This window comes from Fukomys damarensis, unplaced genomic scaffold (assembly GCF_012274545.1).
Source record: "Fukomys damarensis isolate Sample0158 unplaced genomic scaffold, DMR_v1.0_HiC HiC_scaffold_20, whole genome shotgun sequence".
NCBI lineage: Eukaryota > Metazoa > Chordata > Mammalia > Rodentia > Bathyergidae > Fukomys > Fukomys damarensis.
Genome location: NW_022900932.1, coordinates 25,983,280 through 26,004,312, shown reverse-complemented (window position 1 = coordinate 26,004,312; position 21,033 = coordinate 25,983,280). Strand labels below are relative to the sequence as shown.

Sequence of the window (21,033 nt, the reverse complement as noted above, 5' to 3'; positions counted from 1 at the left end):
TCTTCAAATAAGACAGATTGGTTGATTTGGGGGGGGTGTACCAGAGATCCAACTCAAGACCTTGCAAGGCAGGTGGTAGAACCACTGAACTAAGTTCCCAGCCTGGTTGAATTTTTTTTGAGACAAGGTCTCCCTGTAAAATTTGTGCTGGCCTTGAACTATTGAGGATCATCCTGCCTTAGCCTCTCAAGTGCTGAGATTAAAGATGTGCCACCGTGCCCTGTCAAGTAAGTTATATTAGTTATATTTACAGCCAGGAATTTAGCTCAGTGGTTCGACTGCGTGCCTCACTAGGCACAAGGATCTGAGAGTTCGATCCCAGGCACCAAACAAACAAGTTATAGTTAAATAAGGACTTCTTATATCCCAATGATGAAAACAATACGCTGAAAACCATCTATTTCACGTGAAAAATTAGTAAAACACTATTAGAATTTACATGATTCACATATGAGTATATGGCAGTGCTACATGGAAATTGCACAGTTGTAAGGATTGAATGCAGACTCACTCATATATACCTCAAATATATAAATACTACTGACCATTACACTTCATAGATTACAAAATACAAGATGAACTTCACCTGCAAACACACCTGTCCAAATACTAGATATTTTCTAGCATTACTCACTAAAACAGGGGAGCAGAGACATTTAAAATGATTAAAACATTCCTGAATCTATAGTGATTTCTTCACCAGAAAAGGCTAGATCTACTTTTTCACTCTGAAGTGCATTATTTTGATATACTATATATGGATAACCTTTAAACTCTCAATGAAGAACAGAAAAAACTAGAAAACCATTTTTACATTCCTTGAAATCCTTAGGGAGCATCAAGGTTAACACATTTATCTTTGGAAAATACTACAGTGGTTAGGAGAGAGATATTTTTTCATTGTTAAAATATCTACATTTCAACTTTATAACCTTAAGATATCAACATTTGTACTTATTTTTCATAAAATTTTTACAATGTCAAATATTCTCACATCAAACAGTAGGGATTCATACTAAGTAAAGCTTAACATATAATAGTTCAAAAACATTTGCTGAGTAAATAAATTATCTTGCAACATATATGATACTGCTATATTTTTAGCTAAAAGAGAAACTATTTACCATAAACGAGTATACATTTTTAGTCCTGGTTAGTTTAACAATATCAAATCAGACTTTTTTACCCAAAAACCTAACAACCTTTCAAGTTAGAACTCACAGAGACATGATGGTATTTCTAGAGAAGAGTAAAATCCATTCAACACCCTTCCATCCTTATTATACATGGCTAACAAAGAAGTAAAAATCCCAAGTAATTTCCAGTAGAATAAAAAACATAAATACACATGAGAAATGCTTGGAATGGTAAGTCAAACATTCAAGTGATTCAAAAATATTATCTACTTTATATTATGAATTTATTAGGGAAGTGCAGCTTAATGAAACACTAAGAATAAAATAACCTCTAGCAGCTTATGAAATCCTTGTGAAAACTATTGTTAAATAAATTCTAGTTAATTGTGATTAATTTATGTCTACAAATAATGAAACACGATCATAAAATACTTTTAGTTGCTTTTGAGGAGCTTAATCATTAAAAATAATTCATTTTGGGCCCAGGATTTAGCTCAGTGGTTCCACTGCCTGCTTTGCAAGTGCAAGGACCCAAGTTCGACTCCTGACACCAAAAAAATAATAATAATAATTCACTTTTGGGCCTAGGATTTAGCTCAGTGGCACCACGCCTGCCTCACAAGTGCCAGGTCCTGAGTTCAATCCCCAGCGCCAAAAAAAAAAAAAAAAATGATTGTCAACTTGATTGGCCTGAGAGATTAGTGAAATATAGTTCTATGTGTATCTGCGTAAGTCACAGAAATTGACCTTTGGTACTTTATTTGGTCCCCAACCACTTTCTCTTTCCCTGGCACACTTATCCTCCTGTACTTTGCTTTGTAGCTGCCACAGAGTGAGCAACTTTGCTCTACCATGCTCTTCTGAAGCCATGAAATTTCTGCCTTGCAGCCAGCAGACTATGAACTGAAATGGTGACCACAATTAAACTGCATCTCACCTAAATTATAGATATCAGGTATTTTCTTCCCAGGAAAAAAGTTGCCCAATATACCTGTTATCAAAAACCCAAGAAGAAATAAATATTGGCACCATTTGTGGGAATATACATTGGTATAAATATTATGTGAATCAGTTTGGAGTTCCCTTAAAAAAAAAAAATAGAACTCCAAAAAAATTCTTTTTTTTTTTTTTTTTTTGGTTTTTTGAGACAGGGTCTCACTATGTAGTCGAGACTGCCCTTGAACTATGTAGCCCAGTATGGTCTCAAACGTGCAGAGATCTGCCTCAGCCTCCCCAGTGCTGGGATTACAGGTGTGCGCCACCACACCCGGCTCTCAAAAAATTCATTTTTAATAAATGTGGTTAGTGACTTTAAAATATTCTGTAGGTAAGTACTTCTGAATGAATTTTCTGATTTTAATATCAAATGATTTAATATGTTAAAAAGTAACTTACTGCTTATATCACTAGAACTTACCATATAGCAGTTAAGTAACATAAAAACAGATAAAAATTAAAAATGCCTCTGGGGCTTCACTGGGCTCATTCCCAGTTTTATTAATGATATGTCTTAAAATTATAACTCAGTAAGAATATCTGGCTCCTTGACAAACGTAACAAATATAGAGATCAAAATCTAAAATCAAACAGTCGAAAAAAAAAAATCTGTATCATGGATTGACTGATGTGATGCTAGGGTTGGAACCCAGGGTCTCATGCATGCTAAGCAAGTATCCTACCACTAAGCTACACTACCTACTGCCTTTTTTTTTGTACCAGCGATTGAACTCCAGACCTTAAGCTTGCAAGGCAGGCTGTGGCACCACTAAGCTAAATCCCTGGGCCTACTTTTTTTTTTTTTTAAAGACAGGGTCTCACTATGTAACCCAGGCTACCCTCAAATTCATAGTTATCCTCCTGCCTCAGCCTCCTTAGTGCTGGGACTACAGGCAAGCCCAACCATACCCAGCAATACTACTTAAACATACATAATTTAGAAAATGATTTACTGGACATTTAGAGTTCATTTTTTTATTCACAAGACTTAGGACATTTAGAGTACTGGTTCACCTTTTCTATTCACAGGATTTAGAAATACTGGCATGTAAAAATTAACACAAAGGAGCTGAACACTGCCAGAAATTTCTTTCAGTTCATAATTACATTAAAATGCCCTTGTATTCATTCATTTGATAAATATTTAATCAATAGCTAACAGTTTAAAACTGTGCCTATAACTGAATATGATTTAAATCCATTATTCTCATCTTAACCCATGTAAAAACTTAACTACAAATCTTAAAAATCTAGCATGAATTAATGTATAATTCCTAAAATTACAATCAAACCTCAGATGACTAAAGACTAGAAATACCCTAAGTATTAATATTTAAGTGTAAGGTACTAAAAAAGGTATAGGAAATGCTTTTTGAGTGAGACTGGTTTAGTGACTACCACTGAAGATTGAATGCACAGAGGTAAGATTGGTTTGCTGGAGGAACCTTAAATACCAATATTTATTGTTCTTTTTCCCCCCGGTGAAGATAATCTTCTTAATCATTTGCCTGGGGGTATACACTTGGCTGAAACTCCTCTAAGGCCAGAATGAAAGAAATGGTGCTCAAAGAAAAGTCTACAAGGATTTTAATTTTACATTGTTTTCCAATAAAAATTCTAATAGGTCAAATGATCTTGACACCTTCTTAGTATTCTTAAGAGACTAAAAGGGGTAAGATCTGTCCTACCTCATGGTAAACTTTAAACCATTAGGAAATGGCAGGAATAAAGTGGATATTGATAAGGCCAAAACACAAGTCATACTGTAGAACTTTCAGAGATTGGCCAGGCCAATGAAAGGCCCTGCTGGTTCCCTTTCATTAAAAAATCTTAAATTGGGGTCAGGGATTTGGCTCAATGGCACCATGCCTGCCTCGCACGTAGAAAGAAAAATGGCAAAAACACTTAAAGAATTGGACTTAAGAATTTAAAATGTTGCTCTAAGTTCAGGGCACCTCTCATTGGGACTACAAAGCAGGAATTAACAATGGAATTGTGAGTGAATCCTGTCAGATGTGTGTTCTTTCCTGTTAATTCACTTTAAAAGTGGATGCAGGAGACGCAATCCATATGCACAAACCTTATTAATGAGCTCCAAATGAAGAAAAGTTATTGCAGATCATGCCAGCAAGTCAGGTATGTATGTATGAGCTCTGGTTAGGGATTTCAGAATTTTCTAGGGCAGCCTAGATCGTTTATTTTTCTTATCTCTGCCTCCAGGTGGTATAAGACCTTAGGACAAAGGTTGGGGAGTCGGCCTTGGGGCACCACCCAGGTTCAGATGAGTGAACAGAGTGGTTCCATAGTCCTAATTGTACTATCTATATTACTACCATTATAAGCCATACTCCCAGACCCAAACTTATTTTTAGTTGCATAATATCCCCCCCAAATTAATTTAATATTCAGAAATCAATGGTCTTCAAGTTGTTTCTCTTTTCTGCTTTAGTAAAAAGATAATGAACATTTTATTATTATCTGCCTCATATGAGGCATCTGAAAAACATTAGCTGAACTAAATATATTCATTTTACTTTAAAAAAAATTGTTTTGAAGAATGTTTTCCTAAGAGCAGAATAAATGAATAACAGTATGAATTTTATGATTCTTACAATATACTCTCCCCTCAAAAAAGGTAAAGACAAATACATGAATGCATCTACCAGTATTTACCTGTGTATTTTATAATTTACAAAGAATATTTTTATATATAATTTAATCTCTTAAAAGAGCTTTACCTTGCAGAAAAATAATATTCCTGAAGGTTATCATAATTGTCATTACTATTTCATTATTTACCAAAGTACAAATAACTTCTAATTGTGGAAACTCAGTTACCGATATTTAAAAAGTTTTTAAATGAACTTATTTCAAAGTTCATTCCTAATTTAGAACATAACATGTCTCCACATTTTAGTACAATTTAGTACAATTTAGACCTTTAACCTGAAACAAGTTTGGTAATGTAAGAGCCAGAATTATGGCAATTTTGTACCAAAGAACAATGAGTTGCTCTTCGAGGTTTCTTTCAGAATAGTAATAAGAAATAATAGGCAAATAATCTAAAATAAATAAAGTAATGAAAATTTACATGCTTTATGGCCTGGCCACAATTCTCGGATGAACCAAAATTATCTGTCTATATAGTGGAAAATCTGTACTGGGAAGAAATAATCCGAGTTTCCCAAAACTCACCACAAAAATTCAGGCAATTGCGTTAACAAAGATTAGTATATTTACTTGACTGTGAAGCTATTTGTTCCTTTCTTTAAGCTAGTCTATTTCATCTTTAAACTACCTATTTCAGGAATTACTGTAATTCCCCAGTTTGACAATTTAAGGAATCAAATTTGTATTTTATTAGCTGAGGGTATGCTAACCTTTTTAATGTTTGTTTTTGTCTATACTGCCATGTTTAAATGCAGTTTTACTACAACTTGCTGATTTCGCTTTCCTGTCCTTTGATTCTAGCATAAATTAATAACCTACTATAACTCTCAACAGATTTCTTTTTCACTAGCTGTACTGTAGTCCATTTATCACTTTAATCATTTACTAAAATAGTAGGGCACTGTGCTAGACTCCCAGGAACCAAACAAAAATGACTAAGACATGATTCCTGTCCTCAAGGAACTTACAATCTAGTAGAGGAAGACAGACATGCAAACAGATAGGTATAATACAAAGCACAGCATGCTGGTTGTTAAAACAGAGGTACAAGAAAGTTCTATAGGAGTACAAAATGGTGAGATTAGTTCTGGTTGGGGTGATCTGGAAGGAAGGCTGGACCAGGAGAAAAGCAGGAGAAAGCTCTGCCCTTTAGAAAATGCAGCAGAATACAGCCCAGCTGGGTTAGGGTCAAAGCCCCACTCCCCACAGAAGGTTTTCCTAAAGGAGATGGAGCCAGGGCCCTAACCCAGTTAGGTGGATGATTCGTTGATTTCAATTATGATTGCCAACACTTTCTTTCCCTGGTGCAGATAAATATGCTTTCACACGAAATTTATTTTATTTAAAATAAAAAGTAAATGAGATTTAACAATATATTCAGTAACTTACACAAAAACGTAAGCTACATCAGTCTACATCATTAGCAATGGCTTCAGGTAGTACTCTGATCATACAGGATCAAACAACAACAAAAAACAGGCCCCATTTTAGATGTTATATGTATGTTGTGTCAAACAAGTGTTGCAAATGGTAAACTGGAAGAAAGATGAAAACATAATTTTTGACAAGTAATCTAAGTATTATTTCTATCCACATTTTATTAAAAATGTAAACTTTTAAATTTTAAAACTAAATTTTGCAATGAACTAATGACACAGACCCCACCCCATGTTTGAGGGGGCCTGTCATAGAAAACCTGTAGGTTCACTACCAATTTCCACTGATTTTTAAGAGTAAAAGGTAGACAAAATAAAATATCCAACATGTAATATTTTATAAGTACCACAGGAGGAGTGAAAGGAGGAAGAGGATTACAACTGCCAACATGTTTAAGTACTCCCCCACAAAAAGTAATATCATGTGCACAGAGCTAGAAACATTAAATTTGTAGAAAATTAAAGACTAAATTAATGCCTACTGTGTTTCATTCTGTTGTCACTTCACATATGGATCCCACAAATTTCTCCAACTTGTAGATATGGCATTTGATTTTTCAACAGGAATTTAAAAAATTTGAATTGCATTAAACTGCTGCTTATAGAAATCCAAAGCCACCTCCCTATCCTTCCTTGTACTGGTGATTGAATGAAGGGCCTCTGCAATGAGTTACATTTCCAGCCCTCTAAAAAGATTTTTGTTAAATTTTGAGAAAGGGTCTTACATATTGCTAAGTTGCCTGGGCTGGGAATCAACTTTTCATCCTTCTGCTTCAGCCACCCAGAGTGCTGAGATTATAGGTGTGTACCACCACACCTGGCAGAAGCCTCATTTTAACAAATAGAAGCAACAGAATTTCAGTGATATGTACTATACATCAATGAATGATGCAAAATGTTTTAGAAAATAATTTTCTCAAGTATTACATGCATTCCTTCCATTTCATTTTATTATTAATTTTTACAAGATAAAAATGGAGGGAGTGAGGGAGGGATGAAGGAAGGCAGGGAGGGAAGGAGAGGGGAAGAAGGAAGAAAACAAGAAACCAAGAAAGGCATGCACATCTTATATGAACTAAGGAGGGTATTTCGATATAGACTTTCTTTAAAAATTATAAAACGAAAGGACTTGCTATCAGACAATTAGCTAAACAAACTAAGAAACATGACATAAGAGGTACAATACTGGTCATAATATACAGAAAGCTCCTAACAAATATGAGAAACACACAACCCCTTATAGTCACTGAAAAATGATAACTTACCAAAAAATAAGCTCCTAGAAGAAATTTTAAAAATTCTATTAAAGAAATGCAAATTAAAACAACTTTTTTTTTTTTTTTGGTACCGGAGATCGAACGAACTCAGGTCCTTGCTCTTGTAAGGCAGGCTGCTAAACCAAAAAGCTAAATCCCCAGTCCAGTAAACTGCATTTTTAAATATCCAATTAGCAAAGAAAGAAATGACATGGCTACATCCTGCTTAAGATATAAAATTCCTTTTGTTTTATGTTTGTTTTGACTTAAAAAACAAAATGTTTTTTAAAAAACATATAAAACTATACTTCTATATGTTATTAAATACACAATTTCCTAATATGAAGTAATTTTACTCATTACCTCAACATACACACATTTAATATCTATAACCTACAATAAATCAATAACCAAACAAGAAGGATCACGTGCTATTCATGCTTTAAAAATGTTTCCTCCATCTTCCACTTACAAAGTTTTACTGAAATTTTAAAATCAACTACCACTCAGTAGCTTTAAATACAATTTATTTCATTTAACTGGACAGAATAAACTATTTTTTTACTAAATACGCTGAAAGTACACTAACAGTGGTACACGGGGTTATTTAACAAAGCAACACAGTATTTTGAAATTTGTGCCAGTATGCAGATTTTTCAGGAATATTAATCTATAATCAGTCAGATACATCTTAATTTATATTCTAGTCTTATTTTAAAACTAGTAACTGAAAATTTTAATGAATCAGGAACAGATCTTACCAATGCAGGCCACTGAATCTGTTTGCTCTTTGATCCCTGAGTCTGACTAGGGTCATTCCTTTTGGCCCAAATTAAGTGGTATTCCACCAAGAAAGTTGAAAAATCTTCATAAACTTTAACCCACTCTCGTTTATCCCATTCAAGATCATCAAATTCCACATACACCTATGGAAAAGAAAAGAAAAGAATTCCATAAGTAATACAGAGCAGTGATAATTCAAAATGAGCCATAAAGTCGAATCAGAAAGACATTAACAAATTCATCATTTTAAGTAACATATCTCACCCCAGGAGAAGAGTAATGACCTGAGGTGGTACTCCACCCTTACGTGAGAGCCACTCGAGTCAGAAGAGGAGCACCTTGCTCCATATTAGGGACCACTTGAGGCAGTGCTCCACCCATACATGAGAGATGTCCCACAGCGCATCCCCATGTGAGAGCACACCAAGAGTTGCGTCCCACCCCCAAGTGAGAGCCCACTGGCTCCTGAGGTCTGCTGCCCCACCCTCAAATGCAAGAGCCAACCCTTCCCAGAGGACGCAGGGGAGCATAGCATGGGGCAGCAAAGGAAAACAATAACCAACTGACACAATCCTGAATGTTCACAAAACCTGAGGAGAAGGTAGCAGAGACCCCACAACAGTCCACATTAAGTCCAGCAGTGCAAATATTAAAACAGGAACAATCTGGGCTGGGGATTTAGCTCAGTGGTTCCACCACCTGCCGTGCAAACTCAAGGTTTCAAGTTTGACTGCAGTACCAAAAAAAGCAAGCAAACAAACAAAACCAGAAACAATCTGCTGGAAGATAAAATAGGTAAAACTCTTGAAGACACAGACATATGTAAAAATTTTGTAAACATGATCCCAAAGGTGTAAGATATAACATTGAGAACTAACAGATAGATTTTTTTAAACGAGCTTCTTCAAAGCAAAAGAAACAACCAACAGAGTGAAGACAACCTACAGAATGTGAAAAATTTTTTCCTAGTGATTTCTCAGAGGACTAATTACCTAGAATATATATATATATATATATATATATAAAAACCCAAAAAATATTAGACCCCCCGCCCAAAAGACCCAGGGGCCAGGGATTTAATTCAGTGGTGCCACTGACTGCCTCAGAAGCACAAGGTCTCAAATTTGATCCCCGGTACCTAAAAATAAAAAAATAAAAAAAATCCAATCAGAAAAATAGGCAACTAAAAAGACACTTCTCAGAAGTACAAATGGCTAAAAAAGGCCTGGTGTATTAGCACATTCCTGTAATCCCAGCATTTGGGAAAGCTGAGGCAGAGGTTAGCCCAAATTCAAGACCAGCCTGGGCTACATAGTGAGTTCAAAACCAGCCTCAACTACATGGCAAAGCTCTGTCTCAAGGCAGGGGGGGCAATAAATACATGAAAAAAAAGTTCAACACTGCATTTCATAAGAGAAATGAATATTAAAACTACACTAAGATACTATCTTGTCCCCCCAATGGCTATCATCAAAAAATCAAATAATAACAAAAGCTGGCAAAAATGTGAGGAAAAGGAACTTTTCTACATTGTTGGTGAGAACATAAACTAGTACAACCATTATGGAAATCGGTGCAGAGATTCCTCAAAATTTTAAAAACAGAAATTCCATTTGACCCAGCTACTCCCCTTCTAGAATTAAAGTCATATTATATGGTATATGTATACTCATATTTATAGAAACACAATTCATAATAGCCAGATATTGAATTTAACATACCTGTCCATTAACAGATAAATAGATAAAGAAAATGTGGTATTTATATAAATGGAGTACTACTCTACCATAAAGATTGATAAATTTGAGTATTTGTAGGAAAATAGACACATCTTGAGACTATATATTTAAGGTGATAAATTAGACACACAAGCTTAACTATCACATGCTTTCTCTTATATGAAAACCCAAAGTAAAAATAAAGAACTAGATAAAAGATAGACAATAGGAAGTACAGAGACAGATTTTTCTCAAAGGAGAAGGCAATCAAGAGATGAAGGGAAAGGGAGGGAGGGGAGAGATAATGAACTGGAATATGTTATCTATATGTACTAATTGCACATAAGGATATATAAAACATTATGTACCTCAAACATATTTAAAAAGAGCATGGGAATCAAGAGACGGTTGAACAGGGGAGGAGAGGAAATGGAAAGGGGATGAGAAAAGGAATCAATATTAAGATTTATTATGTGGAAGGGTTGGGGATTTAGCTCAGTGGTACTGCGCCTGCCTTGCAAATGCAAAGTCCTGAGTTCAATAAGCAGTACTGCAAAAAATAAACAAAAAAACAAAATGAAGATTATACCAACTTCTCACAAGAAATGTAAATATTATGTACCACACACATGTACTAATAATAAAATTATGTAACTCCTACTTAGTTCTGTGTTAAAAAAATAAACCATAAGTCACTATTAAGAAAAGCAATTTAAGAGTGCTGATCAGCAAATGTTGATCCAAATCTCCTAAATACACATTGAAGAACTCTAGATTAATAATTTTAGAAGCAGAACTTGTAGAAAGTAAATAGAGGAGCAAGGCATGGTGGCACATGCTTATAGTCTCAGCCCTTAAGGCAGGGGCATTGCAAGTTCAAGGCCAGCCTGGGTAACTTAACAAGATCTTCCTGTCTCAAAATAAAAGAGAACATAAGAATGTAGCTCAAAATTCCTTGGTTCACAAGATATATCAAGTACAGGTACAAATGTCCTATGATGAATGTGATCATTCTGTACATTTAAAAATGTAACAATAAACTTAAATTTTTAAAATTCCTTGGTTCAATCTCCAATACTTAAAAACATAAGAAATAAAAATAAATAAGGTGACCTGGATGTAGTTCAGGGGTAGAGTGTGCACTCAGCATGCCAAAGCCCTGGGTTAATCTCCAACATCAATGAAGGATAGAAAAAGTAAATAGTAAATATCTTAGGTTTTACAAATTATACAGTCTTCTGTCTTTGAAATGCTAATGTAGCTTGTAACATATAAACTGAACTGGCTTCATTCTGATAAATCATTACCTGCAAAAGGTAGTTGGTAAAACAAGTGTGGTTCAATATGTAAAAATAAATCGACATAATAAACCACATTAACAGAATAAAGGAAAAATAATTATCTTTACTGATGCAGAAAAAATCACATGGCAAAATTCAGCACTGTTTCATGACCCAAAAAACCCACCCAACAAAACAGAAGGAAAGTAATTCAGTTAAAAAGAAAAAAAAGAAAAATGAAGTCATACAATGAAGACTTTGAGAAAATACCATAGTTAATGGTGAAAGGCTGAACAATTTTCCTAAGACTTAAAAAAAGTCAAGGATGTTATGATTTGGAAAATTGAACTTGGCTTTTATTCTACTCAAGTCAATTATCAATCAAACATTAGCCCTCCTATCCCCATTTTCATTCTTTCTCAGAATTCCTTAAAATTATTTGTTCATAGTTTTCCTCTATATTTGATTATGAATTATTTCATATAATTATGAAGTATGGTAGAGGCAGTCTTATTCTTACTCTTTCAAATTTTTCTACCTATCATCTTTTCCTATATATCTGAAGTATTAGAGAAGTATTTAGAGAAAAAGCAGTAGATAGAAGTAGCTAATCATGCTTGTGCTGGCTCCTCTTGACTCTCAAGACCCACAAAAAGGATGCAAAGGACCCAGGATGGACACCTGAGCACACACTGAGTTACACTGCAGAACAGCTAAACCAACACGGGACAGAGATATTCACCTCACTGCACATAAAACTCTGACAAATGTTCTAGGTAAAAAGTAGTCAGCATCTTGCATTCTTGTTTGCTTAGTTTTCTGTCTTTAGACTACAAGGCCATTGGGGACAAGGATTAGTAAAAGATTAGTTTATTTTTTGTAAATCTAAGAGTTTGCAAACAAGGGTTTGGCAAAATTTTGTTTTTGTTTGCAAATTCAGCATTGGGTAACAAACAGAACCACAGCCATCTTTCTCATACAAACACAAATATGGCCAAATTAAAAAAAAAAAATCATGAACTGAAGTGCCACTGATGTGATTAAGAATGAAGATCATGTAAGAAAAATAATTTCTTTCACAGTGAACACACTGCAAAAAATTTTAACCCAAGATAGTCAGAATAATGAATTCTAAGAACTGGTCTCTAGGTAATTAAAAGACTGCTACAATCCTTTCTCTTAATTTATGTCAATAACAAATGTCAACATTTGCAGCCATTATGAAAAGCAATAGGTTAACTAAAAGCAGAATTACTATATAATCCAGCTATGCCACTACTGATATATATATATGAGAAATGAAATCAGTACATCACAGAGATACTTGCATTTCCATGTTTATTGCAGTACTAGTCACAATAATCAAGATATGGAATCAACCAAAGTGTTCATCAACCAAAGAATGGATAAAGAAAATGTGGTATCACACAATGGCATGTAATTCACCCACAAAAAAGAATGAAATCCTGTCACCTGCACCAACACAACTACAACTAAAGGACATTATGTTAGGTGATTTAAGCCAGGCAGAGAAAGACAAATACCACGTTCTCACTCATGAACAAAATCAAGAGTTTAATTCATGGAAGCAGAGAGTAGAGGGGTGCCAGAGGTAGGAAAATGTTGAGGAAAGATAATGGATTCCAGGGTATAATTGCCAAGGAGGACTATATGTTGGTATTCTATGGCATATATGGAGACTGTGGTTCATGGCAGTTTATTTATGAGAGACAGGATTTCAAAAGAATTCATTAAAAATTTTAAATGGTAAGAAAGAAATATCAATGTTATTTGATCATTATTCACTGGATACAAATGTACTAAATTACTACACAGTATCCCCAATATATACAGCTATTTTATTAGTTAAGAAACTGCAACCAAAGAGAACTGAGAAAACTACAAAATCACATCATTCAAGAAGTGAGAAAATAAAAATTACATATTTTTGTGAATACTGAGCTTGACTATTTCAAGAGTTGACTGCAGCTTCTTTAGTTACACAATAGCACTTAAATGACACCAGTGATGACATGTTAAGTGGAGAATAAAAAGATATGAAGCAAACCTACACAGTGTAGAAGCTATAAACTGGCATATATCTCACAGCCATCTCATTTTAGGAATTTACATACAGCGGGTTGTCTTCATTTATCCAGAACTCACTTAGAATTCTTAACATATGCACAGTCAAGCCTTCAGAAGCAAGCAAACATGTCTTTACATAGCCCTGAATAATTATTATCACAGATTTAAACACTAAGGTAGAAGATCCTCAACCCCAACAATACATGTGAGTAGGAAAACCTTTGATGCTTATCAAGAGTTCAGGAAAAAAAAATCGAGACAATAAAAAGAGGTAAATAAAAAACGGACATTTTTGGATCTCAAACAATATTCACTTTGACTCAAGAGGCAGGAGGTAAGGTGATTACAAAAGGTTAGAAAAAAGGAGGTAAGGTGATTACAAAAGGTTAGAATTTTGTTCTACTTCCCCTTTAGTCCTTCCCACTAAATATAAAAAAGACATTCTCCGGAGACTACTGAACAACAAGAATTATGTGTATCTTCAAACAAGAAACCAGAATTAATTCTCTTGTCTGCCAAGAATAGTTAGTGACAGAAGGAAAGATCTCTCAAGTTAACAAAGAAATTTGTTATTCACATTATTAATTAGAATATGTAACCTATGTGACAAAACTCAACTTTTAAAACTGTTTTCATTGTGGTAAAATACGTAACAAAGAATTTGCCTTTTTTACCATTTTAAGTGTACAATTCAGTGGCATTAATTTAATTATGTTGTGCAACTATCACCACCTATTACTGAAACCTTTTCAACATCCTTAATACAAACTTTTTAAAAAAATATTGTCAGTGGAATCTCTCTTATTAAATTTTATTTAATCCCATTCCCTGCAAGTCTCCCTCCCTATGTACAAAAGCTTTGCTTCCATTTTTCCTTCTATTTTCATTATTTTTCTTGTCCCTTCCTTTCTCCCCACTCCTCCCTTGCTGACCTTCCCATTTCAATATGTTCTTCCCATTTCCCAACATCTATCATGCAGTCTTTATTTCCACATTCAACAGAAACTCCTCAGTAGTTAAGCAATAACTCTTAATATTTCCCCTCCTCGGTTCCTTGGTAAAAAAACTTTTTTTTTTATACCAGAGATAGAACTTGGCACCTTCCTCTTGAGAGGCAGGTGGCAGCACCACTGAGCTAAATCCTTGGGCCCCTTGGTAATTTTTAATCTACATCTGTCTCTATAAATTTGTCTATTCTACATTTGTGTATAAGTAGAATCATACAAAGTTCCTTTGTATTTGGCTCATCCATGTTATAACATGTATCAAAACTTCATTCACTTTCATAGCTGATTAATACTCTACTGCATGTATAAATAACATCTACCCAATAATTTGTTGATTTCCACTTGGTTATATATTTTACCTTTGGCCAGTATGAATAATGGAGCAATCAGCATTATTTCTTTGATTCCTTGTTTTCAATTCTTTTGGATATGTATCTAGTTATTGAGGTGCTAGGTTGTAACTTCATGTTTATATTTTTGAAGAATTGTGGCTTCACCATTTTGCATTCTCACAATGTACCAAGTTCCAATTTTCCTACATCCTGTCAATATTTGTGATTTTTTTTTCCCCCTTTAGTACAGCAATCCTTGTATGTGTAACACAAGTCAACCCTGTAAGAAGCAATTCTGCATAGCTTAAACTGTAATGGTAAGCCAGAACTGTTTAAGTAGTATTCTATAAGGGAGTTCTGTATATAGACAAAGGCCGGATATTGCCACAATGACAATTACAAGTTAAAATACATATTATTGGGCCAGGGATTTAACTCAGTAGTTCCACCGCCTGCCTCGCAAGCGCAAGGACCTGAGTTTGATCCCCAGTATCAAAAAAAATAAAAAATAAAAAAATAAAATAAAATACATATTATTGCATGTTAAGTTTAGGCTTTAAAAATGCCAAAGAATTCTAAGGATCACACAGATAATTACTCATCTTCCATGAAGAACTACAAAATACATCAGATAATGGTTATAAAATAACAAAAAAAGTAAAAAATATAGTTAACACTTTAGGAGTACATGTATATTAAGCCATTAAGTCACAATCACTCTGTAAGATTAGCAGTATTAATAATAGTAATAAAAGTAATATGAATAACAACGGGATCAATAAAAAACAGGTAATACAGTACTCAAGACCGGGGATTTGCTTCAGTGGTTCTACTGCCTGCCTCATAATATAATACTCAAATAATGCCTATTATATACTGTGTGTGTGTGTGTGTGTGTGTGTGTGTGTGTGTATAAAATATGACCACTCTCATACTCATGACACCATCCACCATGTAATTTAAGTATTACTATTATCAACTTTTTCTAATATGGACGATGAGGTTCAGAGAATTTACTTGCCCAAAGTCAAAGAGCCAATCAGGGTCTCAGTTGCCCAGGTTCGACTCAAAGGTGCACTCTTCATGCCTCAGCCTCCCAGAATGGTAGGATTATAGGAATGTCCCACCATGCCCCACTCCAAGTGCGCTTTCTATATCAATGTTGCTGACATTTTCTTTCTATGAACTATTTAGTTCACTTTTTTTTTTTTTTTTTTTTTTTTTTTTTTATTTTTTTTTTTTTGTGCTAGGGATTGAACTCAGGACCTTGTGCTTGCAAGGCAGGCAGCAGAACCACTGAGCTAAATTCCCAGCCCAGACAACTAAAGTTTTTACAAGCCTACATGGTGAAAAATAAGATGTACCAAGATTTGCAAAATATGTCATTCAAGTTTCAATTACGTTCTTTAATGAAAAATACTTGTATTTCCATCGTGTCACCTAAGTTCACTGTATTACATACATACATATATATACACGCACACACACAGACACACACTACTATGACTTTTAGATAAATTATGTGTCAAATTTTTATTCTTTGATGGTGATCTCTCAGTTTGCTCAGGTTATCATAACAAACTACACTAAGTACACATTAGCTTTTAGGTTTTTTCCCTTTAGGTGATTAGCAGCCTCTTAAACACAGTTTTGAGTTCCTTAACTTTGAAAATTTACACCAACAGTCATCTACAGTGATACCTCAGTTCAGAACTTAATACTTGATACTGAGTGATTTAAACAGCAAAAATTTATTTTTAGGGCCAGGGATATTTAGCTCAGCGATTCCACCACCTGTCTCGCAAACACAAGGTTCCAAGTTCAAGCCCTGGTACCCCCCCCCCAAAAAAAAATTATTTTTATACAGTTCTGGAGTCTGAAAATCCAAGATCAGAGTGCCAACATGGTAGGTTTCTGGTGCTGATCAAAGATGAGTTGGGGATTTTATTTCTTATGTATATACTAATCTTATCATAAAGGTCCTGCTCTCACCATTATTTCATCTAACCTTAATTACCTCCCAAAGGATGCATCTCCATATACATACTACCATATTGGGGATTAAAACTGCAGCACATAAATTGAGGCAAATATAAATATTGAGTCTGTAATAACAATAATAACAGCAGTTAAAATTTAAGTGCTCTGTTGAGCATGATGGTATTCATTAGGGCCTGCCTGGCATCACAGTGAAAGCTAGTCTTCAAAAACAAAAAAAATTTTGAGTATTTACAGTGAGCTGGGAAATGTTTTACAGAAGAAAAACTAAGGCAATATTGTTGGTAGAGAAGTTTAAACTAAACTTTTTTGAAAGAGGAGGAAAGCCATCTGTTCAGTTTTATTTTTGCAGTGCTAGAGAAGATACCTAGGACCTTTTAAATGCTAGGCAAACTCTCAACCACTAAGCTACATCCTCCTCAGCCTCTAATTTTTATTTAGGATAAGGAGACCTTATAGATACCACAGTAACGTCTAGACATTTTAAAAGACATGTGTGAGAAAATGCCAGGCCAAACAATGAGGGAAACATATTCTAGGAACACAAAAAGGAGATGAATCAATGAAGAATTTTTACATATATTAAGGAAAAAAAGAAGCCTGAGGCCCCTGCATAAAGTATGCAGCCTGTTACAAAGACCTAAAAAATTAAGAAGTTCATAGATTTGAAGAAAAAAAAAATGTAACCAAACACTTAAAGGGGAAGGAATGACAACTAAAATTCTAAGAACAACTGAAGTTAAATGCAAAGTCTTAAGAGTCACAAATATTTACTCGTAAATCTCCAATATAAATTATAAATTTGAAAAAGTTTCAAATTCTTGTTTGGTCCTTTGAGACATAATTACAGATTGTTTTACTTACATCATTTTTATAAAAAAATAGGTCAAAACAGAAGTCTCCTTGCGTACATATTTCCAGTTCCCAGAAGTTAATTATTTAGGTTGAGACAGCTTACAATACAACATGAATACCCCATCCACTTTGTAAGTACACATTAGCTTTTAGGTTTTTTCCCTTTAGGTGATTAGTAGCCTCTTAAACACAGTTCTTGAGTTCCTTAACTTTGAAAATTTACACCAATAGTCATCTACAGTGATACCTCAGTTCAGAACTTAATACTTTCTAAGATTCTGGTCACAATCCGAACAGGACAAGAACCAATTCAAATTTCTCCATAAGATAATCACTGAAACTAACCACTGAATTTGACCTGGTTCTTATCCAATTCAGTTTGCAACCAGAAACATTCAAGAATTAAATTCATGAACCAAGGTACCATTGTATTTCCAATGACCCAACTGGTAAGACATCTATACAACCCTTGCTCTGCCACGATTAGATACCAACTCCAGGTCCAATATGTTTTTTTTCAGACTTTGATCCTTCTTTCTTGTAAAAGAATCCAGGAGGGGAATGATAAGAAAAAAAAAAATATTTCTAGCATTGTTTACTTAAAAGAGAGAATGTATATCAACAAAATAATGTTACAATACTAAAAGAAAAGCAGAACAATAAAACTAAATACACAAGTTTTAATGTTATGGCCTACTTATTCTATGGAATCAACGTGCTTCAGGTGGACTGGTAAAAGAACACGCAGTATCTATCTCTGGGGTTTTGTGGGGGAGGGGAGTCTTGCTACATTGTCCAGGGTAGCCTTGAAATGGAAATCCTACTGCTTCAACCTCCCCAGTAACTGGATTTACAAGTGTACATAAACATAATCAGCTAACATAGACAATAATTGAAACTTGAGTTCTATGGAAAAAAATTTAGATATTCACTGAATGATAGTTTAAACCTATCTTAACAAATATATCCACTCACACACAACTATTATGCTACAAAATCAGTTACTCCTTTTATAGAATTTGAAAATACATTTATAGCATAGGTTTGGCTACTGAAAGAGTCATAGGAAAATAAGAAAATTTAAAAATTTTTTTAATATGAAGGCAAGAAACTAAAAGGAGAGGGGAGAAAAAGTAAAAAGAGTCAACAAAAGGACAATAATATGACAATAATAAGTCAGAATATATTAGTTATAACCATCAATGTTAATGGCCTCACTTCACCAATCAAGAGAAATAGACTGGCAGAATGGATTAAGAAGCAAAATCCAACAATATGTTGGATACAAGAAACACACCTAGTGGAAAAGGAAGCCCATAGACTGAAAGTGAAAGGATGGAAAACAATTCTCCATGCTTCAGGAGCCCAGAAAAAAGCAGGGGTAGCAATCTTATTCTCAGATAAAGTAAATTTCAAACCAAAACTCATTAAGAGAGACAAAGAAGGACACTACATCCTTGTAAAGGGAACAATTCAAGAGGAAGAGTTGACAATCATAAACATATATGCATCAAATATAAATGAGCCCAACTATATAAAACAAATACTAAGTAACATGAAAAACCAAATAAGCACTAACACAATTGTAGTGGGGGATTTAAATACCCCACTATCACAAACTAACAGATCATCTAGGCAGAAAATCAACAATGAAATAATAGAACTGAACCAAGCTTTGAAACACATGGACTTAATAGATGTTTACAGAGTATTCCACCCCACAAAATCAGAATATACATTCTTTTTGGCTGCACATGAATCATTTTCCAAGATAGACCACATATTGGCTCACAGAACAGGTCCGAATAAATGCAAAAGAACTGAAGTCATCCCCTGTATATTATCAGATCATAGTGCAATCAAGCTGGAGATCAACAGCACAGGAAACTGTAGGAATTTCACAAGCACATGGAAACTGAACAACACTCTCCTAAACAATCAGTGGATTACAGAGGAAATTAAAGAAGAAATTAGACAGTTTTTACAAATAAATGAGAATGCCAATACAACATACAGGAATCTATGGGACACAATTAAAGCAATTCTACGGGGAAAATTCATAACATTGAATGCCCACACTAGGAAAACAGAGTGGGCTCAAATAAACAACCTAATGATGAAACTTAGACTCCCGGAAAAACAAGAGCAAGAAAAACCCAAAGCTCCAACAAGACAGGAAATTATAAAGATTCGAGCAGAACTCAATGCAATAGAAACTAAGAAAACGATACAAAAAATAAATGAAACAAAGAGCTGGTTTTTTGAAAGAATAAGTAAAAAAATCAACAAACCCTTAGCTAATCTTATCAAAAAAAGGAAAGAAAAGGCTCACATCCATGCAATCAGGAATGAAAAAGGGAAAGTCACAACAGATCCAAAAGAAACCCAGAAGATCATGAATACCTACTTTGAGAAACTGTACTCCAATAAAATGGAAAACACAGAAGAAATGGACAGATTTTTAGATACTTAAGAATTACCAAAGTTGAACACAGAAGATAAAAATATTTTAAACACTCCAATTACAGTCAGTGAAATTGAAAATGTAATTAAAAATTTACAAAGAAAAGCCAAGGCCCTGATGGATTCACTGCTGAATTTTACAAGACATTTAGAGAAGAACTACTGCCATTACTCTTCAAACTTTTCAATGAAATTGAAAGGGAAGCTATACTTCCAATTTCATTCCTGGAAGCAATATCACTTTGATTCCGAAACCAGGGAAAGATGCAACTAAAAAGCAGAACTACAGACCAATCTCCTTAATGAAAATAGATGCAAAAATCCTTAATAAGATACTAGCAAACAGAATACAGAGGATTATCAAGAAGATCATCCATCCTGAACAAGTCGGATTTATTCCAGGGATGCAAGGGTGGCTCAACATACATAAGTCAATAAATTTAACACATTATATGAACAAAGTCAAGGACAAAAACCATATGATCCTCTCAATAGATGCAGAAAAAGCATTTGATAAAATTCAACACCCATTCACGATAAAAACTTTGCAAAAAATTGGAATAGATGGTCTATAACTCAACTTAATAAAGGCTATCTATGAAAAACCAACAGCCAACATCATATTAAATGGCCAAAAACTGAAAACCTTCATGTTAAAATCAGGAACAATTGTGGTTTTTCTATAAAATGGAATATTACTCAGCCATAAAGAGCGAGAGAATAGATTCATTCATAGGAAAATGGATACATATTGAAGATATACTCCTAAGTGAAATAAATAAGTCCCACATGTGTAAATACCAAATAGTTTCCCTGGTGTGAATATTCTGCAACAATGCATAAGATTCTAATAAGATTACTGACATTTAGAAATGGGAGGAAAGGAGCTAAAGGTGTAGGGAAGGTGTGATACGTAGGGGAAGAACAAAAAGGGAAAAGAAAAAAATGTGAGAGAATGAAAAGATGAAAATAAAGTGTTTGTAGATGGGGAGGGGAGGAGGGGGTGAAGGGAGGG

At 34.3% G+C, this 21,033-nt stretch overlaps 1 protein-coding gene across 3 annotated transcripts in view; it reads right to left on the bottom strand.

The window, feature by feature from the left end:
- Positions 1–21,033, bottom strand: part of Jmjd1c (jumonji domain containing 1C) — a 220,356-nt gene that overhangs the window by 152,079 nt on the left and 47,244 nt on the right. For all 3 annotated transcript variants that reach the window (XM_010641080.3, XM_010641081.3, XM_019210139.2), the window contains exon 2: positions 8,256–8,420. In XM_010641080.3, coding sequence (XP_010639382.1) covers positions 8,256–8,420 — 165 coding nt within the window. The remainder of the gene's footprint in view (positions 1–8,255; positions 8,421–21,033) is intronic.